The sequence below is a fragment of the Sphaerodactylus townsendi genome, linkage group LG04 (genome assembly GCF_021028975.2).
Source record: "Sphaerodactylus townsendi isolate TG3544 linkage group LG04, MPM_Stown_v2.3, whole genome shotgun sequence".
In the NCBI taxonomy this organism is placed as follows: Eukaryota; Metazoa; Chordata; class Lepidosauria; order Squamata; family Sphaerodactylidae; genus Sphaerodactylus; species Sphaerodactylus townsendi.
The window spans coordinates 123,640,911-123,668,045 of NC_059428.1; the positions used below are offsets into that span (position 1 = coordinate 123,640,911).

The 27,135-nt window shown below is 42.6% G+C and overlaps 1 protein-coding gene across 1 annotated transcript in view; it reads right to left on the minus strand.

Annotated features, from left to right (window-relative positions):
• The window catches only part of PIBF1 (progesterone immunomodulatory binding factor 1), a 121,534-nt gene that overhangs the window by 48,659 nt on the left and 45,740 nt on the right, over positions 1-27,135 (minus strand). Inside the window, exons 11-12 of the mRNA XM_048494119.1 lie at positions 2,621-2,786; positions 1,020-1,170 (exon numbers count right to left, since the gene is read on the minus strand). Of these exons, the coding sequence (XP_048350076.1) occupies positions 1,020-1,170; positions 2,621-2,786 (317 nt within the window). The remainder of the gene's footprint in view (positions 1-1,019; positions 1,171-2,620; positions 2,787-27,135) is intronic.

The following is a 27,135-nucleotide window of genomic DNA, read 5'->3' on the forward strand; positions in this document are numbered from 1 at the left end:
TGAAATTCTCAAAACAGATTTATACTGTTGTGTTTTCTGGAGATATGCAAAAATCTAAATTGCAAACAAACAATATTGCACAATCCATTAATTATGATGATCTGTGCAGAGAATCTCTTCTCGTATATTTATACACAGACTGGTATAAATACCAGTTTTAAAATATTTAAATATTTCATTTAGCTAAGATCAACTGAGAGTGTACTGTTGTATATAGTGCGCCTTATGCCTCCTCATTCAAACTGAAGAACATGAATGAACAATTCATGGCATTTTGGAAATATGAGGCGTGAAAGAGCTCTGGGAAAATTTCTAAGATTGGTATGTGACTGACTTGTGCTGCATATGTTTAGATCTGCTACAGAAGATATATAGAGAAGAGCAGTATAAAAAATGTAGAACCTCTCGCTGTATAACCACAGACTTCAACGTTTCTAGACTTGGGACCCAGTTTGGATTCCTAAGCAACAAGGGACGACTGAATTGTAATTATGTGACATAGTCACGTCACAGGAAGAAGGGGAGCCAGAATTATAACCTCACTGAAGTCAAGGCTAGGTCTGTGGGATAAAAATAAGAAAGATCTGTGAGCGGAAACCCATTGCTTTTGCAGATGACCAGTTGTTGTAACACAGAGGAGAAATAGGCAGTTTGATCCAGATGGGGAGGAGCCGAACAAACACAGGAGGGGCTGAGGGCTGCGCCAATGCGTTGCCCCCTCCACCCGGCCCACCCATATATATAAACTCCATCTGCATATAGCTCTAACATGCATGAACTGAGGGATTCTGATCAGTAAATAGTGTGTGTATACAGTAGTTTAAGCAAGTAATCAAAATGCAATATATACCTTGGCTACAAATTAAGACATAGTAATATAGACATATTAATTTTATATTATTAGTGTTACATATTAAATGCCTACTTCATATTCCTGTGATATAATATGTACAATCAGATAATAAATATATCCTCAGCGTAGTACAAGAAGGAAAGCAGAGCAATGCAGGTGGGCTTACGTTCTGCCGTTTGCATTATTATTTCATCCAGCTCTTTTTCCAGTTTCTCATATGCACCGAGCCTCGACTGATAGTCAGAATTGTGTGACTGAAGTTCCAAAATCTGCTTCTCGCTGGCTGCTTGAAGACTGTAAAATTCTTTGGTTAAAACCTATGGTGATATAAATGAAAGCAAAAGCTAACTATACCCAGGTCTATAAATTACTCATGAAGGTGCATGCAGGTAAAGCATCTGTATACTTATTAAACAGGTATTTGACATAACTCAGGCTCAGTTCCTGTGCTCTGTTAGAAAGCAGATGTTGAATGTAAATTTGTATCATGATGTTCAGATTTGGTGATCCACAAAATTCCTACATAAATTTCTCAAGGCTACTGGTAATAAAGCACATCAGAATATTCTCAGGGGGAAAAAAGAATTGCCTTAGAATTATTTTGTTTGTTTGTTTGTTTGTTTGTTTAATATCCTGCCCTTTCCCTGCAGGGCTCAGGGCGGGTCACAATATAAAAACAATAATAATTATTGTTATTATTATTTTAATTTATATGCTACCCTTCTCTTCTTGGGTTCAGGGTGGCTTCCAACATATAAAACCATAAAACATACAATAGAATGGCAAGATTATGATCCTAGTTCCTTCAAGCTATTGTACATGAGCAAAGTTTGTCCTTTTTATAAGAGATGAGTCAAGAGATGTTCTACTTTAGCGGCACGGTTTTCTTACACCACATTACAATGAGATGGTTCCTTACCAACCCAGAGAGTGCCCAGATGGATCATTCATATATTGCTGGCTTTGCCAACACAGCTTCCGGACACAAACGTTAAAAGAAACTACAGAAAAGAAAGTCCCATTATGCTAATCATACACAAGTTGCACTTTAGGTAACTATAATGTTGGACAGGATTCAACAATCCATCAGCAAAAGGCAAGGCGGGAAAGATCCACAACGTACATATATACATTTATTTATTTAGATTTATGAGACGCCCTTCCCCATATGGGCTCAAGTGCATCATATAACATCAATATGATAAAGTACAACAACATACAATAAAATTTTGTACATTCTCAACAATACAGGCTTCAAAAAATCCAGGGGGGGGGGGGGCGTAATTAAAACAGACTATCCCCAAACTCACACGTACTGGTCTAAAGGGAAGGAAAAGGACAAGGGAAAGGGAAGGAAAAGGGAAAACAGGGAAAAGGGAGGAGGGGAGGCCAACAAATGGAATACCGTTGCTGTCTTCAACCATAAGCCTGGTGGAACATCTCCATTTTGCAGAACATCTCCATTTTGCAGGCCCTGTGGAACTGTACTAAATCCCACATGTATCACTGGATCCAACTAATTTTTCCTTTCTCCCAATGCTCCTCTTAACAAATGAATGAACACAGCCAGCCTTCCCCATAATCACAAGGATTTTCATTCTTTTTACAAATGGAAAAGCTGTACAGGACCAATTCCTTATGGGTGCATTAGTATCACTGAGCCTGGTCTGGTGGAAGTAACAAACTGATAGCTAACTAATTATGCTCTCCCTATTTCGTGACACGTTACTTTGACTGAGACATGCCAGTTCACTGAAAAGTACTTACTTCCAGTTTTCGTTGGTACTTTTCACACTCCAGCTGGCACTGCGAAAGATTCTTGGCCGTTTCCTCTTGGACGAGCTGTGCTCGCTCACTTTCAAAGGACTTTAATTTATTCTGATGAAGAAGTTCAGCCACTTTGCTTTCGGTGCTGAGTTGCAGCTGCCTATACCTGAAAAAGATCCGAGGAGGTACTGTGTCAAACAAGGAGCTCAACTCAATCAAGTAACTAACATTCGATACACTCGGTCAGAACTTTGGGGTGGTTTCCTCCCAAAAATGGTGGCTGAGTTTGAGAAACAATGACTTGTGTTTACCAGCATTCTCTTAAGAGATTTTATTGTGCTGATCTTGGGAGTGCTAATAACTAAGCTACAGGATGTAATCCATTCTATTCATGCACACGTTCGAGTATGACCTAATGAACTCAATGGCTTTCACTTCTGAGTAAAGATGCATAGAATCTGGCTAATATTCTTTAGTTAAGTTCGCAAACTACGTTGTGTGGGTTTTCCCCTAGATCAGGGGTCTGCAACCTGCGGCTCTCCAGATGTTCATGGACTACAATTCCCACCAGACCCTGCCACCATGGCCAATAACCCTAATCCCTGCCCTAGATCCATGAAACATCAAAAAACCTGCCTGGAAGAATCAGCTCTCAACTCATTTGCTGCCAAGTTTTATGACTGGACTATATAAATACTGGGGCTTAGAGACTTTCTTGCACTGCATGCTTTCCTACAGCTGCAGAGATGGCCTTCCTCTGTGCAATGCACATTACTCTGGTGCCAGAAGCCGCCATTCAAGCACAGTTTGTCAGTGAGCTGAAAAGCACCTCATCATGACAGAGGTAAGTCCTGCGCAGTTGAGGACAAAGAGGGGCGTGAACAGAAGTGGGGCTTAGGAATCAAGACTGTAAAGATTAATTAAAAACAGTAACAAATCTTGTCAGCTATTTGGTATATTTCTCTTATAGCCCCACAAAACTAGAGTAAATGAACTTAAAGGAGTGCCTGTATCTATATATTGTCGAAGGTTTTCACGGCCGGAATCACTGGGGTGCTGTGTGGTTTCCGGGCTGTATGGCTGGGTTCTAGCAACATTCTCTCCTGACGTTCCACCTGCATCTGTAGCTGGCATCTTCAGAGGATGATCCTCTGAAGATGCCAGCCACAGATGCAGGCGAAACGTCAGGAGAGAATGCTGCTAGAACACGGCCATACAGCCCAGAAACCACACAGCACCTCAGTACCTGTATCTGTTTAACACATTTTTATCGTACCCTACTCCATAAAGCTGAGGTGATGACAGCAATTCCCAACAAAAGAAACTGCATTTCCAAAAGATGTCCAAAGGTGGGCTTTGGCACTTTGCCTTGACTTGGATAGCAAAAGCTAGCATAGCCTCATCTGGGCCTATAACCAGGGTGGCATAGTGGGCCCATAACCAGCAGTGGCGTAGTGGTTAAGCGCAGGTACATTCTAATCTGGAGGAACCTGGTTTGATTCCCTGCTCTGCCACTTGAGCTGTGGAGGCTTATTTGAGGAATTCAGATTAGCCTGTGCACTCCCACACATGCCAGCTGGCTTCCCCAGGATATAAGCAGTGAAATCCCCACACAGTATAATCACACGTAATATCAAATAATAATTTCATGCACTTAAAATGAAAGCAAACACATTACACAAAAGCAATGTCCCTGAACGAAATCTGTCTTATGGGGATCAGCCTCGTTATTCCAGAGAATGGGGATTCTATAGCTGAGGTTTACACATCAAGATTCAGATAGCCCCAAGAAAGTGTTTTCAAACAGATACGACTTAAAATTCACATTTTTAATTTGGGTTCATAGAAATATTCTGGGGAGACAACGAAACATGATCCAGAACAGTAGCTTTCAACATCTTTAATACCTCCAATAACATTTGTCCCTAATGGACCAGGTAGCGTGATCTTGTCTCACCTTAGAAGCTAAGCAGGGTCAGCCCTGTTTAGTAATTGGATGGGAGATCACCAAGGAAATCCAGGGTAGTTATGCAGAGGCAGGCAATGGCAAACCACCTCCTTTAGTCTCTTACCTCGAAAGCCCTGCAGGGTTGCCATAATTCAACTGTGACTTAACAGTATTTCACACACACACACACACACACACATACACAATGGGACTTGCTTGTAATTTGTTTTTTTTTACTATACAGGTTCAACTTTCCCATCCCCATTTTTCTTCCTCCCCCACCCCAAGATGTGTGTGTCTCCATGTTCCTTTTTTAAGGCTCTCTTTGGAGCTACATCTTAAAATTGTATTCATATTCTAAGCTACTGAGATTTTAAATGTACTGAAGGATACGCATTGGATTAAATGGCTCCGGAACCCGAAATAATGCCATACTGATAAGTAAATAAATAGGCTCTCTTTTTTCCCCAAGTGCTTCTCTTTCTGGTCTTAAGAAAGCACCTTCTCCCAAAAAGAAAGGCAATGAGAATCATGGTGGTGCCACCGATGTGAGCCACCTTAGGTCGGGGCACGTCACAGTTGTTTATCAATTAAAATAAAAGTGAGAGTATCAAGTATCTGCAAAATAAAAGTGAGAGTATTTGTGCAATACTTTCAAAGTTGTAGAAGAAGAAGAAGAGTTTGAATGTATATCCCACCCCCCTTTCTCTCCTGTAGGAGACTCAAAGGGGCTTACAATCTCCTTTCCCATCCCCTCTCCCAACAAACACCCTGTGAGGTAGGTGGGGCTGAGAGAGCTCTGAAGAGCTGTGACCAGGCCAAGGTCACCCAGCTGGCGCGTGTTGGAGTGCACAGGTGTTGGAGTGCTAATTTGAATTCCCCAGATAAAAATCTACATCTCAAATGGAAGAGCGAGGAATCAAACCCCGTTCCTCCAGATTATGATAGTATTTCTGGAAGTTACACTATCATCCCAATAAGAGCTCGATGAAGCACTAAACCCAGAGTTGTACTTGTACAAGTTGAAAAGACCCTTCCACTTGCATAGTATATATGGTGTAGGGGTGAGCCCGTGAACCCAGCAGAACCGTAGAAAGAGCGCCTGGCATGCCGGTGCTGGCTACGGCCTTCTGGGCGCACAAGCTCCCCCACCCCCCAGTCCCCCATGAGTCACAGGTCATGAGATGCCTGACTCAAGGTCACCAGATGTCCCAGACAAAGGGACAAAGGGGCTCTTGCCCTCCAGGTGTGGATTAGACCCAGACGTGGATGCTTCCTCCTGCACGTAGTAGCCCGATGAGATCATGCATCACATGATGATCTCCCGCTCTCCTGCCTCCCGGTCCGCCCACATTGCCCCCCCTCTTGTAAACCCTAATAAAAGGAGGCAGAGCCTAGCACACGGCAGAGTTGCCAGGATCACGGAATCCCGCGCTTCCTGCCGCTGGCGCTCTCCACCAGATGGAATCTCCACGTCTCGTCTCTTCCTTGGGGCCTCGTGGGCAAGACTACAATATGGGTCATTATTTCCTTGCCCTTTCCACGTCATTTATGCTTTTATATAAAGCTTTCTATCCTGCCTCTTTTCTTCACATAAAATAGCTCGCTGTACAAACACAACAATACAACCATAAAACAATACCATATACATAATCCATAAAACATTTCTCTCCGATATTAATACACCACTTAAAGAAGAGCACTTTATTGCCCTGGAAATCAACAGATGCACACGTTCGTCTCATTCAAAACAGTACAGAGGCCTAAGTGGAAGACCTTAGAAGCCAAATGCCCACTCAGACAACTGTATTTCACAGAGGCTCCTAAACCAGAGTCTAGTCTGGAAATCACAGAAGTCTGCATAAGGAGGCCGAATCAGGAGAGTCTATAAGGAAATAGACTGTTAAACTGCAAATCACAGAAGACACTCAAATTACAACAGCAGCAACCTGCCAGTCTAGAACCAAAGGCAGGTTTAGCCGCACACCCAACTCTTTAACTGATCTGTCAGAGGTGTCTAGAGTAAGCAGATCAACCCCCCGCAAGGCTTTTCCAACCAGCATCAGTTCTTTCTTTACCTGAGATTAAATTTCAGTCTTTTCTGTCTTATACAGTGGACCACAGTCTCCAAAACGGATTCAGGACAGAAGCATCTGGGTATATAAGTATAGTTGGGATACTGATGGTAACCCATTCCAAAATTCTGGATGATCTCATTCAAGGGTTTCATATAGCTATGAAGTGTAGTAATAAAGCAGAAAGTGAGAAACTTTCCAGAGTGCTGGATCTACTTTGCAGAGGGGGAAACTGCCATCAACTATGTGCAAAGGACTTAAACCAACAGAAAGCCATGTCAGATATTCCAACACCCTGTTCTAAATGACCAACTAGATGGTATGGTCCACTAAATCAAATGTGGTCAATAGGCAAAGCTTAATGTGTCCATTCACAGCTGGAAATCGATTAACAACAACTTACCAAGGAAGAAACAGTTTGAGTTACAGTGAGCTAACCTTGTGAAGAAGTGTCAGTTCAAGTTTCTACAAAGCTGATCCTATTGTGCTATCACAAATTATAAAATAACAAACCCCAAGCTGCTGTTAAAGCCAGGATGACAGATACGGCTCAAATTCTTGAGTTCTAATTCAGCACCTTCACGTTGTACACTCTCACTGAAATTCTCTTTTGAAGAACACTGACTTTTAGATTTGTCATAACACATATAAGGAAATTTATATCAATTATATCAAATAAAATGTTATATTATATCAAATATAACAAATATAAGGAAATTTATATAGACAAATTTCCAACCCCCTGCTGGTTTCTTCATGCTGCAATTTCTTTGCATTGATTTTTTTCATGTAGGGATAGATGTTTGTCCAGGGTAGACAGAAGCGAATCATTTGCACATGATACACATATTGATTTTTAAGTGGATGAGCCCAAGATGATGTCGCTGATGTTATTAATGGCCTCCTCTTATATTCTTGAAAATGAATCCTGAAGCAACAAAGGATTAATTATGTACGGTCAAATCAAGATCTACTGGAAAGTCTTAGACAGCTATGGGGTTTTAGAATCAAGCTTCCAAGTGGTAGCCATCACAATAACTGCAAGGAAAGTTATCAGAATCAAATGAGCCACTGAAAATTGACAATTTTATACTCCTGATAACTCAGAGGCTTATTGAGGGAAAATGTATCCCGGTGCAAAATCTGAGTTTTCCACCCCTCCCCCCACCATATGGGCAGCCACCCTCCCCCCACCACAACCAAACAACTTTTTTGCACCAGGTCTTGAAGTCAGTGTACGAACCCAGGGGGAAGGAGGAGGGGTGTGAGGTGATTTTGTACCCCCACGTGACTAAATGGCTTGGTGATCAGTAAGGAATTGGATTGGTGATCAGTAAGGAAGTCCAGGGCTGCTGTGCAGAAGCAGGCAAAAGCAAACCACCTCTGTTCATCTCTTGCCTTGAAAACCCTATTATGGAGTCAGCATAAATTGGCTGGGACTTGATGGCACTTCTATTGTCAGTCATCTGTAACAGGGATGGGGAAAGCCTTTGCCTGGAAGCAACACCTTCGTAAGCTTCAGTGGATATAAAATGCAGCTGCTTAACTAAAGCTAAGATATATGATCACGTCGTCCTCATTTATCCTATCCTACACTGCTTAGCTACTCCAGGAATCCTCAACAAGGTGCTCTGGAACCATGGGTGCCTTCTGATACTGTTTTTTGGGCACCTGACAAGTATTTTTAGACTTTTTAAAAGGTGTTTTTAGACCAGTAGTGTTTCTGACTGGTTGTGCAGTTTAAATTAACAGTGTTTCAGCCGCTGCCGCCACCACAGTGCTGGTTTTCCTCTCTCTCATTCCTCTCTTGCACTCTATCCTTAAATATTATTTCTCTTGTCGCCTGCACTTGTGTGTGGGGCCCTGCAGCAGCGATTCTGTAGTTGGGCCTGCCTCCCGTGGTAGACATTTTGCAGTTGCAGCCCAGCTTCCTGGGTCAGCAAAGGTGCTCACAAGCTCAAAAAGGCTGTGGATCCCTGGCCTACTCATTTCTGGGTCAAATTCAAGATGATGCTTGTCCTGATAGCATTAGATAACATGTTCTGAGACACATAAACTTGAAGGACCACTTTTCTTGGTATGAGCCTGTGTGTCAATCCATCTTCCTATGACTCACTGGAGTGTTCCGTCCCTGAAGTCTCTCCGATTGGCCACAGCTCAAAATATTATTTCTTTGTAATGCCTCAGACTCCCCGAATAAGTCAGAAGATTCCCATTTCAGCAAAGGTACTTGGGTCATTTCAGGGCCTTCTTGTTTAAAATGGGCACGAAAACTGTTAAACTGGACTGAAACAATGTCTGCAATTGGGACAGTCATCTAGAGAGGGATTTAGGAATGTTCCCCCTCCCCCCCGCCGGCCCCCCAGCTTTGTATGTTCCATGGTGTGGATTACACCTGGTTCTATAAGGTGCTGTAAACCACCATTTGATAAAGATATAATTTATATATAAGGTTATGGCTATAAGCTGAAGAGGCAGAAAGCCAGCAAAAAATGGAGTAATAGAAGTCTTTGACCTCTTCTCTGAAGAAATGATTATAAACATAGGTACAGTGGATCTCCTATTTTGGATCTGTTTTGCTTCAGTGAACTTGGAAAGAAAAAGTGTACGCTAGTCTCTTCTCAAACTGATCTCCAGGACCCAAGCGATTAAATATGACAATACTAGATATCTTTGATCGATGTATCATGACATTATTTATTAATTTAAATGTTATCCTGGGCACTCAAAGGGGCTTACAAAATAAAATACATGCACACAACAAAAACGCAACCAGAAATGTACAATCCAGTCATCTTTAAACAGGTGACGAGCCATCAAAGCATCCTGAGCATGTGCTCATGCTGTCAGCACAGGTAACACAGGACCACTGGGTGCAAGACAAGAAATAAGAGCTGCTGGCCAAACCCAGCCACTGAAGTGATCTGTAAAAAGGAACAGGCCAATGAGCAGCCCAGGTCTTATTTAGTTGGAGACTCTCAGTTCCCGCCCGTCCTTCCTCAAGTGTATTCAAGTAGAAAATGTTCATATTCTGAAACTATTTCAAGCTGTTAAAAATATTATGAAAAGCTGTTTTTGTCTACAGATTGCATTTTACACTTGCTGAAAAGACTGGTTTGTCAACATTTGTATAACCTCGTGTCAAATGTTTGAAGACTTCTGGGGTTCATGTCACACAGAAAATAAAAGCAGAAATATGTTGCTTTGACACTTCATAATGACTGTCACTGCCAAAGAATTTTGCATTACGACAGAGGTATGAAAACTTGGAACCTGGCTATTTAACTTATCCTTCACTTTGAAAAACTTGGTTCCAGGTGGCATTCGTCTAACATAGCTCCACCCACATTTGACAGAAATATCTGTTCCTTTTTCACAACAGAACTGTGTTGCAATGTAATTAAGGCAGGGAAAATGGGAGAAGTTTAGAAGATACACAGCTCTTGCAAATAGGAAGACACGGACTACAGTCAAATCTTTTCCGAATGATGTCATGGCTCTCAAGCAACAATGGAGAGACCCAGCAAACTAACAATGAAACTTCTCTATATTTGCACTTACATACTGGCCCCCAAACCTATGCAGATTGAGTTTGAAGGTTGCAGCTTTTAATATAAACAAATTTATGGCCATACTATGAATTAAAACAGCAACTATCTTTTCTGTCCTCATTCCATATTCCAAAATTAAAAATTCTAAGCATACACATCACCAACAAAAAAGATTTCCTACTGGAAGGCTATAAACAACTGTGTTTTCCTTAGCAGTGAGATGAACTAGAAATATTTGCAACAACTTAAATGTCCATCATGAGACCCTTTACTGTATCTGTTAAAGAATCTACTTTTTGCTACAATCTACTTGTTGCTACAATCCAATGCCATGGAATGGCTGGTTAAGCACTGAAACATCTCAGGCTTCAACAGCAACTGTGTTCTTGGCTGGGTACCTTGAATGAATACAAGATTTTTACAGCTTTTTTTTTTTTTTGGCATCACTGAAAATGCCTCGTACACTCAGCAACTGTACGACAGAGTTACAGGAATCCCAACCATGCATTTAAAGAAATTCAATTCATCTTTGTCATCATGGTCAAAAAAAGGAGAGAATGCAATGTGATTAATAAAATAGGGACTAGGGCTCAGCGTTTGAACATTTCACAGAGGGAAAAAGTACTATATAATACTTATCGCTAGGCGTAATAAATTTAAATCAAGCAGATATGGCTGGGAAATGATGGAGCTAGCTGACTTAAATTGTTTTTATAGATTTGGTAAAATATATTCAGATATTCTAGCTTGCCCAATTCCAGAGGCTCTATACAGAACCCGTGTAAATATGATAAAAGGGCTACATTAAAACAAAATGGTTCCCTTAATAAAGGGAATGGGCTAGTGTACTATACTGCTACATGTATGGAGTTTGTGCATTTTTCAATATGTCATGTTAGTATTTGTGCTTTATTTCAACCTTGTTTAGATTTTGGCTGGGTGTTAGATTTCCACAAACCTCCCTAGTGGAGGAAGGGGTGGCATGCAAGGGAGGGGTGGGAGGGGGCCCAGCATCTGGACCTGGCCCACCCACCCTAGCAGAGGGAGAAGGAGGGTGGCATGCAAGGGATGGGAGTGAGGGGTGGCATGCAAGGGAAGGGAAGGGGTGGGTGGATGGGCCATGTCCCTAGTGGAGGGAGGGGGAGGGGTGGCATGCAAAGGAGGAGCAGGAGGGTGGGTGGGCCATGTCCAGATGCCGGACCCCTTCCCTTCCCTCCCTTACATGCTACCCCTCACCCCCTTCCTTATAGCTGTGATATTAGCAATTGAATGTCCCGCTCTATTGACTGAATTGACTTACACTGTGAAACTCACCTTGAAACAGTGAGAAAAGGGCATTGTAAATCATGTAAATTAAAAATAGAGGGTTAATAAGAGATAACAGAAGAATATGGAATGAATTTCTTGCTCTAACACCTAACCAATGACAGGGCCTCCAGAAGTTTCTGGTTAGTTCAGCAAGTTAAAGAGTTTAGGTTTGCCCAGTGGAATTTTTATTTTGTAAACGTTCCCTCAGTTTCAAAAGGTGGAATGCTATCTGGCATATGGGTTGAAGAGAAACTTGTCTCCAAGAAAATAAGTTCAAAGTGCTTGAGAATAGAAAGAATTCTGCAGTCTAGATACCAAACTTATTTTTATTTCATTGCTACGTTATTTGCTCTTTCAAAACTCTGAGAAGAATATTCGATGATTCACTTAGGAAATTAGAATCTTTGATAAGCTCCTTAGCAAGAAAGGTTGGGTAAAAAGTTATAGAAGCCTAGACGAAGCCCTGAAAAAAGACCCACAAAAACTAGGGTAGTCATATGGCATACTTAGTAAAATGGACGCAGCACCTACAGAAACTGAAGAGGCATCTGATTTTACAGTATGGGAACTATAAAGACACAACACGGATGACAGCATAACTTGAGAACTGCTTCAAACATACTGCTAAAGAATCCACACACTCTCCCTCATATCCTATCACAGAGTTCAGGGATCATTTCTGGGGTATAATTTGGACAGGGACAGCTAGAGATGCCCTTGGAGACCATAAATCCAACTATTAAATTCCCCCCTCGTTCTGCCAGGAAGAAGGCAGAAACAATACAAGTCCCTCTTCTGCTTTGGACCTTGGTCAGTACTAGCCCAGACTGACTGCCTCTCGCTTTGTGCCAGACCTGGGGCAAATCAGAAATAGTGAGAAACTCACATTGTTTCCTACTTTCCCAAACACACAGGAAGTACAAAAGACTGCAAACCCTGTCTCGGGTTCTCTGCACTCTCAGAAAGTTCAAGGATAGAAGAGACAGAAAGGAAGATCAACAGAAGGTTGTTAAACAAAGTCAAAATTTGTAGTCCAACCTATGTGTACTTGATAGGCATCGCGATAAAAGTTATTTCAGTGTATGGGGTGATGGTACAATACATCTATTAACTAGGCTCCTGAGTAGAAAAATAATGTGTACAATTATTCAGTTTAATTAAATATCTCTCATTATAGACCATGTCAGATTTCTCCCAAATGTTAAACAACTAATTCCTATTTTTTAATCACTAATTTGAAACTGCTAATGTCAATTTAAAACTACTTCCCAGTTACCTTCTAAATTATCCCTTCATTCTTACGAAGATAAGCGACAGATGCTACAAATTCAAGGTGGTCACAGAGCAAATTCTCACAAGGGCAACATAGATTGGACCCTACTGTAGATAACATGGTCCATTTCTCCACAGGCAGAACTGTTAAGCATTGCCTAATGGTGGTCAGAAATGGCTTCCTCCTGAGACTACTGGAAGCTTTCCAACATTTCAACTCACTGTCAACCCTCACATCTAGTAGGCAGAGTTGTGATCCAACCAGATGCTTTAATTGCAGTAACACACCAAAGGCAACGCCACATATTCAGGAGTTAATTATTTTAGTATTATTTATTTGTCTATATTTAATTCAATCAAGGACCTCTATATTAAATAGTCTCCTGTGCATTCCGTGATGCCTCAGACATCCAGCTTGCCAAAGAACTTCAGTCTGCTGCTCAAAAAAGAACCAACAGATCCCTACTGCATATTTTTGGCTGAATACGTTCTTGAAAGACAAACCTAGAAAGATTAAATTAGGGATATTTCAGTGCTAGTTAGACACACTGTGACCTTTCCTTTCCGCCGCACAATCTGTTATTGTGGATATACATTTCTGTCATTCCTGCACCCTCCCCCTCTTTCTCAGCTGGGCGAGGAATCCCTGGATTCCGTGTGCTTTCCCCTCACTTGGGTCACCAAAGAAATGGTTGTATTTGGGTTTCTTGCCTCCCACTTTATATTACACAAAGTTAACACACCACCACCACCAACAACAAAAAAGCAGGTTGGGAAGAGGAAACCAAAGAAAACGGAGCAAAATGCACCATTACGGATTCAGTAAAGGGTATAAAAAATGGATTAACTGAATCAGTTCTGACTGACAGGGACAAATATTTCTCACATTCTTTATTTCTTTTTTTAAAAAAATGTATTAAAATGTAAGTAAAATTTAATATTTTTTAAAGTGGAAAAGGTTAAATGCACAATAAAGGGAAGATACTGACCGTTTCCACATGGGTTATTTGCCCCAAGCTCAATATTTTTTGTGAACAAGGTTTCTTTTCTGCTTCACCACAGTATCATGGTGCATTAATGACACACAGGTTTTATCTGATCTTTTTTAAAAAATTAAATATTTTTTTAAAAATATAATCAATAGAATATAACAAAATATAAAGATATAAAATAGGTCTTTGCAGATAAAAAAGCAGAATGCTTTATACATATATAAAGCATTGAAATATATTATTTAAATGACTGAATTCTTAAATATAGTCCTTAAAAGACAAAAAATACTTGATAAATATTAATTATATTAACTACATTAACTACAAATCAATAGCTGGTTTCACCAGTAAGCATCAATATCAGTATAAGGCACTATACTCCATGTCTTTTAGCTACCTTTCTTATTTTACAAGAATACTACTAAGATGTATCAGCACTAGAAATATGATTTTCACTTTAATTAAATTCTGCTTCTGTCTTCTGTTTACAAGGCTGGTGAGCTTTGCCACTGTAGAATATTTTCATCTTCTCTTCCCATATTTCCCGGCCTGGGCAAATTACTGCTTTCCATTTATATGTCAATATCACTCTGGCTGCTGTTGATAAATACTGGAATAGTTCATGAAATCTTCCTGGTAAGTTCTTGGGTAGACTTCCCAACAATAAAGACTTTGCATCCATTTGAAATTTAGTTTTCAATATTTTTGGGATTTGGGCAGGTGTTTTTTTTTTCAGCACGCTTTCACTTTATCGGGCCACCATTTATGGTAAAGTGTTCCAAATTTTTCTTGACATTTCCAACAAGTTCCTTTCAATTTTTTGTTCATCTTCGCAATGTCTTTCAGAGTGATGCATCTTCTATAATACATCTTGTTCCAGTGTACCCTCAGCATTTGGGAGGTTGTAAATTTTTTACATCTGTAGATTCCCATTGTTGTAAATGAAATTTCTTGGCAATACTGCATCCATTTTATTATACATACTTTCACTTGTTCTGTTTCAGTCTCATATTTTACTAAAAGCTTAATCATTCTAACCACCTCTTTCTGTCTCATATTCTGAGAACTCACATAGAATACCTCCTGTCCCTTACTTGTCTTCCTAATCTTGAAGCTATTTGAAAATATATTAACAATTGCATGATCCTCTGAAGATGCCAGCCACAGATGCAGGCAAAACGTCTGGAGAAAATGCTACTAGAACACGGCCATACAGCCCGGAAACCACACAACACCCCATTGCAGGTTGTTTCCTTCATCTTTCATTTCTTGCCACGATTTAACTTTTTCTTGTGTATTAATCATCCCCTTGTAAATTATACTATCATTGTTCTCCAGACAGCGCAGGAAGGGAGAAAACAAACCCCGTCACCGGAAAGCGCTCCAAAGGGCTCAATGGACTTACACTACCCAAAGGGCTCAATGGACTTACACTACCCAAAAGGGTGGTGTAAGTCCAAAGGCCAGGGTACTGCGCTCCCGGCCCTAAACCCCAAGTGGAAGCCAACTAAGGTCGACACAGCCTCTGGGAAAAAAAACCCTGCTGCACTGATGGGGCTGGTGGTGGCACAAAAGTGCTGGTGCGGTGCTCAGTGCCACATCCAGGCATTCTGGAGGAGCACCACAGCTGCCCGCCAGCATGTTTGCCCCTCTGCTGGAGTAAGTGGTCCCCAGGTCCCACCCTGCTGCCTCACCAGGTTGTTCCATGGCAGCTGATGGTTGGTCCCTTCCATTTTGCCAGCCTCCTCCAGTCTATCTCCTACTGGTCTAGCCTGGACCTTAGACTAAGGCCTGCCTCTTACACCTGAGTGCAGGCTCATGGCATCATCTTCAGGCCATCCTCCAAAATCATACCGTGCATCTTGCCCCTTTGGAGCCTTCCCTTGCTTGAAACTGGCCAATCTCAAGGGAGGTGGGAACTACAGCTAGTGAGGCTGTTGGCAAGGCCCACCCTGGCCGAGGCCTCCTGGTTTGGAGAGTCTGGCCAGAGCCTCCAGGATTATGCCTCCAGAATTATCTTTTGTGTGGCTTTTCCTGAGGCTGTTCCATCAGAGGCTGTCACAGGCATTGCCCCCTTGCTACCTAAGGATAAGTTGTTGTTCCCTGAGACTTCATTTATACCCTGTCCTTCTTGCCAATGGGTACTCAAAGAGGCTTGTAAATTGGTGGGATTCAGCAGGTTCGCACCACTTCGGCAGAACTGGTTGTTAAAATGGTGCTTGTAAACAACCAGTTGTTAAATTATTTGAACCCCACCACGGGAACTGGTTGTTAAATTATTTGAATCCCACCAGTGCTTGTAACTCACGACAGCCCTGTAAGACAAGTTAGGCTGAGGATGCCTGCTCATGTGAACAGAAGAAAAGAGGAAGAGGAATCTGGATTTATGCCCTGTTTTTCTCAACCATAAGGAGTCTCAAAGCAGTTTACTAATTCCTTCCCTTCCTTTCCCCACAACAGACACCCTCTGAGGTAGGTGTGGCTGAGAGAGTTCGGAGAGAACTGTGACTAGCCCAAGGTCATGTGTAAGAGTGGGAAAGCTTCATGTGTAAGAGTGGGAAAACAAATCTAGTTCACCAGATTAGAGGCTGCTGCTAATGTGGAGGAGAGGGGAATCAAACCTGGTTCTCCAGATTAGAGATCACCGCTTTTAACCACTACATCACGCTGTGTCTCCAGGGAATAGGACATTATCATTATTTGACAAGCTTCAGGAACACACTGCATAACTCTAAGTTAATTAGGAAGTAATTAGGAAGTAAATCCCATACACATCAGTAAATGAAAGGAATACTTAACTGGCCATTCCCAGATTGAAAGCCAGTGGGATGCTCAGAAAAACTGATGGCCTCCAGATGTTAGCACATACTTCTGATGAAAAATACATCTGGTCCATCAAGGAATCTGCACTGATCAATAAAGAAACTCGAAACACTCAATTCCCAAACAGAACATATAGTAACTTTTTGTTTAATAAGTGCAAAGTTGTACTTTGAATCCACTGGGACGTGGCTACATCTACATTACCAAACCAGCTCTGTTTAATCTTCATCCAGATTCTTAAATACAAAAACTTCAATTTAAGATGGGTGTGGACTGAAAGGATAAAACCCATTTTCCAAAAGCAGGTTCTGTATTGCTCAAGACAGCCAGAAGAAAAATATATCTGGTGCGCTGCTTTCTCTTCCTTCTCTACATCGACATGGTTTACAGTTCCGTCCATGGAATAACTATTTTTCTTTATCCTTTTCCATTTTCCCCAAGCGCGTTGTTAAGATATTGTAAAGCACAACAGAACTAGTTTGCTAGTACAGCCAGGACTGCAATTTTATGACTAGTGCCCTCATTAAAATCCCAAGAGAAACAGAACAAGAAACTACACAGCTGATGTTTTCACATAACACAACAGTGCCATATGTATAACTGTCTGCTTGCTGGACAGAAGTCATAGGTCTGTGCTAGGTGCAAAGAGCTCCTAGCTCTCAAGAAGTGAATTCATTTCCTTGAGACCGAGGCAGCTCAGCTAGAGGAACTGATGAAGGAAAAGAGCAGTGGGCCAGGGCTCTGGGGATATAGTGGTCGCATCCCACCTCCCTGCAAGTCATGGATGATGAAGCTGTTGGTGAAGGAGGTCATCCCTCTGAGATAAGAGGATGTGATACCTTCCTTGGTGGATGAACAAATATCTTCTCATCCTGAGGATATGCCACTGAGAGAAAGGAAGCTTCTTGTAGAGGGAGATTCAATCCTTAGACATGTAGACAGCTGGGTTTGAGGTAGGTACATGAACCACATGGTGACTTGCCTGCCTGGTGCGAAGGTTGTGGACACAATCCATCCGTTGGATAGTTTGGTAGATAGTGCTGGGGAGGAGCCGGGGGCATGGTACTTGTTAGCACCAATGATAAGGGGAAGTGTAGTCTGAAGTCTGTAGGTTGCTAGGCAGGAGACCAAGAGTCATGCCCTCCAAGGTAGCTTTGTCTGAGATGCTACCTGTTGCACACACAGGACCAGCTAGACAAGCACAATTGGAGAGTTTCCATGCGTGGATGAGATGGTGGTGTAAGCAGGAGGGCTTTAGATTTGTTAACACTGCAATTTCTTCTCCATAAGGATGGCAGTCACCCGCTTGAGAACTTTTTCTACTGTTGCCCTCCCTACTCTTTCATCAAGGCCCCCAAAGACTGCCTCTACCAGGCTTTCAGAAAGATAATAAGGCTATCTTATTGGACTGGACTTTTCTCTGAGGTGCTGTGAAATTAAAGTTGGATGGTCTGAAAGTATTCTTGAGTCAATTTGAGTTTCCTGTATTAGTCAACAAGCCCAACATCTAATGCACACTATGAAGACATACCACGGTCTGATTTCTTAGGCCGTTTTCCCACTCACCTTTTGTTGCGCGCTACTCTCGTCAAATAATCCGGGGGACTGCTGCATTCTCCACTTCCTCAGTGGCGACAATGCAGCGACCCCGATTCTGCCGCTCTCCTTCCTCCTCAGTGCGCATCTTTTCTGCTGCTGGATGGTCCAGCACCTTTCTGAAAACCCCGCACCGAGCGCAGGGGCACGCGGGGGAGTGGGGAAACCGGGGGGTGACTTCGGGTTTAAGTTTCCCGCCGTTGCTGATGATGTAGAGCCATCTGTCCAATTAGGCAACGGCGAGGTGTGCATGCAGCCTGGGCTTTCTTTTTTTAAATTTTTAATGCTAAAAATCCAAGTCTCCACGTCATTTTGAGTGCTGAAATAGTGGGTTTGAGTGCTCAAAACGGTGGATTCCTTGACAAAGCGTGGAGACGTGGATTTGTCCTTTAGAACATTGAAAAAAAATCCCGCCCCAGAGCAGTGCAGCAGCCAATAAGGACAGCCCCTGACTGGATCGTGGGGAGTCCTGCGTAAAGGCTGCGCGGCTGCAGCATTCATTTGAACAAGGGGGCGGAAGCTGCGGAAGCTGCGGTGGGGACCATGAGCCCGCGCTCAAAAGGTCCCGCAACAAAGGAAACCACAGCGTATCGTCCACCATTTTGTAAGTGGGGAAACGGCCTTAGATCTGTATAGCAGGCAAATTTCTTTGGCCTTTGTATTTGAAGTTGTTTGCTGTGCAATTTGGAGTTTATTGTCTCTAGTTTATTATATACTGTTGTAAACTGCACTGAACTTTGGAAGGGAAGAGAAGAAAGGGCCAACAGACTTGTAAACTTCTCTCATAACTAAGTCAGTTGCTCACTAGCTCCACTCTAAATTACTCTGACTGTACCAAAAAATGTTTCCTATACTCAGCTTCTTCTTTTACATTACCTCGATCAATAATTTGCCATTGTTCAAGCGCAATTATCTAACATGTCACTGAATGGAACGCTGCTTTTTCTTATCTGAAAATTAACAGTACCCAGTGCTCACAGATCATAAAACACTGTCAACACTATATTCTTGAGTGTGCTCAACACTTACAAAAACGACACAATCCTTTTAATATTCATATAACCCTTATTTATAAGCTACAGGCTTTTAATGTCAGTTACTGCTGCAATGCATAAATTTGTCAAGCTTCTAAATCAGGATACAACATCCACATACTACTGCCAAGGTTGAGAATGTTTTAGAAGTTAAATAAAAACATGCATAATATGAGTCACTGCAGCAGCAGAATCTGTACCGGAGAAAATAAGAGCTCATTTACAAGTGGGAGAAACATACTCACACTTCATTGACAGTAATTCACGAAACTTCCGTTCCAGTAAATATCAGATTTAAAATAATTCTGGAAAATATGGCTTTCCATTGATGTTTTTCATTCACAGATGATGTCGCTTCTGTTTTTCCAAAGTTTCCACTTTAGAATTTTTTTTAAAGCTACTTGTACCTCTCTATTCTTCATTGGTTAGACCTCACCTGGAATATTGTGTACAGTTCTGGGCACCCCAATTCAAGAAGGATATTGACGAGCTGGAACTGGTTCAGAGGAGGGCAACAAAAATGGTAAAAGGTCTGGAGTCCATGCCCTACAACAGGGGTAGGGAACCTGCGGCTCGAGAGCCGCATGCGGCTCTTCTGCCCTTGCACTGTGGCTCCACGAGCCGAGCCGTCGGCCCCATCCTTGCCCGCCCTGCAGGCAGCAGGGCAGGCGAACCAACTGCCCATGGCTGGCTGGGCTGTGTTGCGGGCTTCCCCTCTCGCCCGCCCTGTTTGAGCGGGGCGGGCGCTTTCCTGGCAGTCGGCGAGGCCACACCACGGGCTTCCCCTCTCGCCCACCCTGTTTGAGCGGGGTGGGCGCTTTCACGGTGGCCGGCAAGGCCGAGCCGCCGGCTTCATCCTTGCCCGCCCTGCAGGCAGCAGAGCGAGCGCACCAATTGCCCGTGGCCGGCTGGGCCGCACCGCGGGCTTCCTCTCTCGCCCACCCCGTTTGAGCGGGGTGGGCGCTTTCCCGTCAGCCGGCGAGGCCGAGCTGCTGGCCCCATCCTTGCCCGCCCTGCAGGCAGCAGGGCAGACGCATCCATGCCCTTCTCAGAATGAGCGAAGTAAAAGGTAAAAAACCCAATATATACAGTGTTATCTTTATTTTAAATGTCAAAAATTATTTGCGGCTCCAAGTGTTTCTTTTCCCGTGGAAAACGGGTCCAAATGGCTCTTTGAGTGTTAAAGGTTCCCTACCCCTGCCTTACAAAGAGAGGCTTAGGGAGCTGTGGATGTTTAGTCTGGAGAAGTGTAGGTTAAGAGGGGACATGATAGCTACCGTATGTTTAAATATTTGAAGGGATGTCATGTCGAAGAGGGAGCAAGCTTGTTTTCTGCTGCCTCAGAGACTAGGACGTGGAGTAATGGATTCAAAATGCAGGAAAAGAGATTCTCCTGAACATTAGGAAGAACTTCCTGACCTTCAGGGCTGTTCGGCAGTGGAAGTCACTGATCGAAATGTTGTGGAGTCTCCTTCTTTGGAGTTTTTGAAACAGAGGCTGGATGAACATATGTCGGGAGTGCTTTGATTATGTGTTCCTGCATTGCAGGGGGTTGGACTTGATGGCCCTTGTGATCTCTTCCAATCCTATGATTCTATGATCGCAGGTTGATCTCCAATTAACATGGTACTGTGACAGTTCAGTGGTGAACTGCAAATATTTTTACCCAATGACCTTGAACCGGAGATTGGCCAATACAGAGCCTGTTGCAATGGGATGGATATTTGAGACCAAAGCCATTGGTGAATACTGTGTCATATGGTAGCTTTGGCCTTGTAGAAAGTGCCTGTGTCAGTGAGGGAAAAGCAAATGATGGAACAGTGACATTGAGATAGGGTTGTACAATAGACTGGGAAGTGGATTTTGTACTCAGAATCTGTACTGGGCTGGTACCCAGACAAGCATGGAATTGGAGGAGTCAGCACCATGGGTTACTGATGTAGTAACAACATTGCAGCTCTGGTATCACGGCAATGCTGATCATAACGTCCATAGTGCCAGTAGATCTAGGACAGTGATTCCCAAACTTTTTCAGGCTGCTGCCCTTTTGGCTCCCAGGCCACATCCCTACTGCTCCCCCCCCCCCAAACACACACATATGAACACACACCTCTTCCTTGGTATTGAGTCTACTGCAAATTCAAAACTTTTATCACTGTGAACACACACACACACATTTCGCAAATAAAACATAACCTAGTAAAAGTAAACCAATTTATTGAGCTGTTTTAGTAATCAGAAAGGTTATCTGGTTGTTGTGGGTTTTCCGGGCTGTGCGGCCGTGGTCTGGTAGATCTTGTTCCTAATGTTTCACCTGCATCTGTGGCAGGCATCTTCCGAGGTGTATCACAGAGGGAAGTCTGTTACACACTTCTCTCTGTGATACACCTCTGAAGATGCCAGCCACCGATGCAGGCGAAACGTTAGGAACAAGATCTAACAGACCGTGGCCACAAAGCCCAGAAAACCCACAACAACCAATTGAATTTGGCCGTGAAAGTTTTCGACAATACAAGGAAAGCTTATGTTTGCCTCTTGACTGTTATGTCTTCACAGTTTTAATGGTGGGGCAATCAGGAGAGAAGCTTTAGGTCTTTTCCAAGGTGATCTCTCCCAGCACAGAATCCTATATGTGGGTCTGCACAGAGACCCCAAAGAAGCGCAAGGCAATTTCATGGTCTGAAGCTGTTTAAAATTAGCATGCCAGCTATTAATCCCTTCTTGGCTTCCCAAGACTTCACTTCAGTGGCTTCCATTTGGTTTTATAGGAAAAAGAAAACAGGCTGCAATTAGAACATTATTTGGGAGACAAGAATAGCATGAACTCCCCCTCACATGGGAAACCTGATTCACTCAACACAGGCTCAGCCTATTCCATGGTCCTTCAACGTACATATTTACTTTTTCATATAAGTATTAGTGTCTGCTATTCACTGCTAACGAGAGTGTGGCCGATAAAATGGGTTGGGAGAGCCCAAGGTTCATGTGAGAAAGCAAGACTGAAAATATAACATAAAAAGTTTAAGAGATATTGCCAGCATGTGGTAAACTCAGGGAAAGTTGCAAAAAGGCACAAGCTGTGCATTCTTACAGTATACAATAGAAGCATCCAAACTTTTCCGTTCAAGGGCCATATTGAAATAAACCATTATATTCATTTATTTTGTGGACAGGGTCAGTGTCTGTCCTATTTCTACAACACACATGCCTCTAGGACAGGGATATCCAACCTTTTTGAACTCTTGAGAAACTTCGGAATTCTGACAGTGTGGGGTTGGTGCCACAAAATGGCTGTTTCAGGAGAAAAACCCTACAACAAAATGGAGGCTGCAGGAGGCGGGGCCCACAACAAAATGTTGGGAACTGAGATTATCAATAATTATAATAGTAACACTTTAACATTTCAATCAGAAGCTTTGCTTAACAGGATGCCTTTTGAAAACAAAAATATTGTTTAAACACATTTTGTTGTATAGCCCCCAGGTTACCTTCAGTCATGCAGTGAAAACCCTTGTGCTGTGGTGAAAGCAATTTTTTTTAAAAAAAAATCTGTTCTGCCAATCAAATCAATGGCCCTGCTGGGCACAAGCTCCACCTAGCCCTAACAACTTTCTAAAAACACTCAGTGGGCACCAAGAACGGTGTTGGTGGGCACCATGGGGACCCCTGCTCTAGGATTTGTGAACAAGGACAGAGTGTCGCCTTTACAGAATGTGAGGCATTGGTTCTATGTCATTTCAGGCACACCAGTATCTACTGGGCCCGCTCTCAAAGTCACGGAGCTAGCACGTACATTTTGCAGTTCCTAATTTGGTCACTTTTTTTTGTACCTTCTCATGCGCCAGATGAAACAGAGCCTGCAGGCTGACAGAATGATTGCTTTCAAGGACTGTGAAAAGCAGCAACATAAAACATCATTAAGGTCCAGCCCTGGTCAGGGATCAGATCATGGGGCTCTACAAAAAATTGCTGGAACTCTTTCATAATTAGCCAAAACAGGGCAACATGGTTGGAACAAGGCTTATAACACAATAAAGAATGGTGTGAAATTACCACATAAAGAGCTCAAACAACATGGATAACTTCAAGCTACTGTCAACAACTTCAGACTTATTTGTAAGCGCAACTAAACTCAATTAAATTTTCTCTGAATTGAGTGCAAAGCACTGCAGTGGAAGTCTGTTACCAACTACATAATGACCGAGCTTTATTTCCCCCCCATTAAAAACAGAGACATAAAATACCAGGAACAAGAAATGGACCATCAATGCAAGTTTCTAGAATTCACAACTGCAGACATTTACGGGACAAGAAATAACCATTTTTATTTACTGCTTAACACAAAAATCTCACAGGAAAAAGAGGAAACTTTTCAAAGCAACAAATAATACTGATTTCTTAAAAAAGAGATGTGGAAAAATATTTAATAAAACTGGAACATTTGCAGCACGAATCTGGTTTTTATAACTACAGTAGGTTTTTAAATAGATTTGTATAATCAATATTGAGGTCAGAAACCCTTTTTAGAAAATATTTTATTTGCCAAAATCTCCTAAGCAATTTAAAATCAACAAACGTAAACTGAATACTCTTCAAACACATTCATTATTTTTGCAGAAGTTAAAGTTAACAGACATATAATGCCACAATGCTATTTTAAATGGCATAACTGTATTCTAATTTAGTCACTTAAAAATCATGGGATACTCATCAGTCCCGCAAGATCTCACATCACAGGACTTACAATCTACTATCTGGGGCCATCGTCTCGGCAGCCTTCCAGTTGGGCAGAAGAGTTTCTGTGACTGTTTGAAGTCATAAAGTTTAACAGCTATTCAAATGCCCAACTGTGTGCACAGAAATAGACATTTAAAAACTAAAATAGAACATTTCAAATGCTGACCGTGTTTTTTTCCTTCAGAAGAGTAATCAATCCACGGTCCATAGAAGTTACATGAGATTAGGAATGCCTTTTGTCTCTTGTGCACAACTGCTTATAGCTACCCACTGAAAATGACAGATCTCTCTCTGGATTGATTTCTCTTTCTGTGTTTCTGTTGCTGTGTTTCTGTCACAGCTGCTGTTGGATGACTAGTGTTAGGACAAAGATGACCATCTTGGTTCAGAGGGATGTACTTACTTACAGCCCACCTTTCTCATTTAGGGGGTCTGTTATCACCTCAAACTTTGAATTCTGAGGTGAATCCTGAACAATCTATGAGAAACATCACACATACACAGACAGGAAGGCCACAGTGATCAGCCAGGGGTGGCAGTGGGCCTCCGAGGCCTTGCCCGTGGCCTGGGTGAGCCAGGGAAGGCTTGGACAGATGTAGACAGTGGCAACAGGCCTGCAGCAAGCAGCAGAGGCAATGAGGGAAACTCGACCCATTCTGCTTTGCAGGTAAGGGTGGTCACCATCAGACATAGTGGTGGTAGAGGAGGAAAGAAGATGTGACTCCACCCCAACCAAAGTGCCTTAAAGCCCTGGGTGGGCCCTTGGATAGCAGGGACTGCCAGAGGCACAGCAGAGCCACAGTGGTAGCCCAGGGGCCAATAGGAGCCTGGGAATGAGGCCCACAAGCCTGGATAGGGTGAGGGAAATGGGAGAAGATATAAAGGGAAGAGAAGCAGAAGAGTGTGGTGGAGAAGGAAGGAAGAGAAGTCCAAGGGCAAGAGACGGCAGAGCAAAAGTATGGAGAGAGAGAGAGAGAGAGAGAGAGAGAGAGAGGGAAAGAGGAGGATGGCCCATGCCCCCACAGGCAGTCAACAGCCCAGAGGGGTAGACACGAGCATTCCACAGAGCCTAAGACCCGCCCACCAAGTGTCCAGAACATGCCAAAGATTTCCCAGGAAGGGAAGGAGGGACAGCCGACAGGCCCAACCCTGGGCCACCTCAGGGGTACTCCACAAGGGTGGAAGCTGAAAAGGACAGGGACCTCAGTGGAGTACAATGACATACAGCCCATCCTCCTAAGCATCCATTTTCTCCAGGGGTACTAATCAATGAACTCTGGAGATGAGCTGTAATTCTGGGGGGTCCCACATGGTTTCTGGCATCCTTACAATAGTGTGAAGACCAGTCAGCACATAGGTGGGGCTAGCAGGATTTCCCGGAATATCCCTGCCTAAATTAAACAGACATGTTTGAACTAAACATTAGTACTTTATTTCTCCTTCTTCCCCCTTGTACACTGTGCTGGCCAGTGGTATAGTGGTTAAGAGTGGTGGATTCTAATCTGGAGAACTGGGTTTATTTTCCCACTCCTCCACATGAATCCTGATGGGTGACCTCGAGTCAGTCACAGCTTTCTCAGAACTCTCTCACTCCATGTGAGGGCAGGCAATGGCAAACTACCTTTGAATGTCTCTGGCCATGAAAACCCTATGGGGTCACCCTAACCCTGCTGTAACTTGATGGCACTTTCCACCACCACAGTACACTGGGTGGTTTCAGTCAGGTCACGTAGTAAAGTTCCAGTTAATGGTGCTGCCAAATATTTCAACGGTAACATGCCTAAGGTAGTAAGTGAGGTGTAAGCCAATCCACTCAGAATTCTACTATTCACTCACTGCCTCCACACCACAGTTCACACATCCTACTAGGATTCTGTCTTTTGTACTTGTATGAGGCCCACTCTCAGTGAGCAGTAAATACTCTGCTATGTTCCACACACGAACTCTCAGTCCTTGTATATTTTTCTAAGACACCAAGACCTTCCTCAGAGTTTTTTCTCCAAATCTTCGTCCAAACCATTCCCAAGAAACTTTCTCAAATCTCCTTCCTCAACCACCTTGCCCAGGGGTCTGCAACCTGTGGCTCTCCAGATGTCCATGGACTACAATTCCCATCAGCCCCTGCCAGCATGGCCATGCCGGCAGGGGCTGATGGGAATTGTAGTCCATGAACATCTGGAGAGCCACAGGTTGCAGACCCTTCTTGCCACTCTTTTTCTCTCTCATCCAATCAGATTTCTCTTCCTCCATAACCAATCAGCACACACTTTGCCAGTCCCACCTCTCTTTATTTTTTATCTCTAGGAATCCACCTTTAAGAATAGAACCATTGTACACTTAGCTCACAAAAACACTGAATTATTTAACATAACAAATATTTCATAAGTCAGGGAGGGACCAGACTAGAGAAACACCATTATGAACATTTTAAGCCATGGGGGAAAAATGAAAATCATGCAATATTTTATTTCCTCCTGAACTCCAACTTATTTTACTTCTTTAGCATAAATTTAATTGGGTTGGATCCCATTTGACATTTGTGCTGATGGAAAGGGAGCTGTTATGCTTATTGCATATGCTTATATGCTTATGCCCTCCCAGTGGGCCCCTTGTACCCAACGAACAACATTTCAGAGGACATTTGGGGTTACTGGAAGAGGAGAGAAAGGCATGCTCTGCTGATGGAAATCCTTTCATCACCAATAGTTTTCAGTTCGACCCAAGCTACATTTAAAATTTAGTCAGCAGAGAAATATGCATTTTGCTAAGGCATTTATATACTTTTAAATGTCGTAAATATGCCAAAATGTGACTGCTCCTAAAACCAGTGAGTAAATTTAAAAACTGCTGCGCCCTATGCTAACTCAGCACATATAGCTTGGGTTTTTTCACACGAAAAAATAAAAGTACAAAACAGAAAACACTTTTTTTTAGTGTAAAGGAAGTGTATTTTTGATAGATTAATCTCATATTATCCTAATAGGGTCAGGGGCATATTTGGATATCAGATTAAACCTTTTAACACTACTCTTCAACAACATATTACAATTTTACTGTACATTAGTAGTGGACAAAATGTGTCACATTTAAGCAACAAACAATATTTGGAAGTTATGTGGTATATGCCTAAATGGGAATTAACATTACCTAGTGTTGTAGTCTGTCTCACATTTACACGA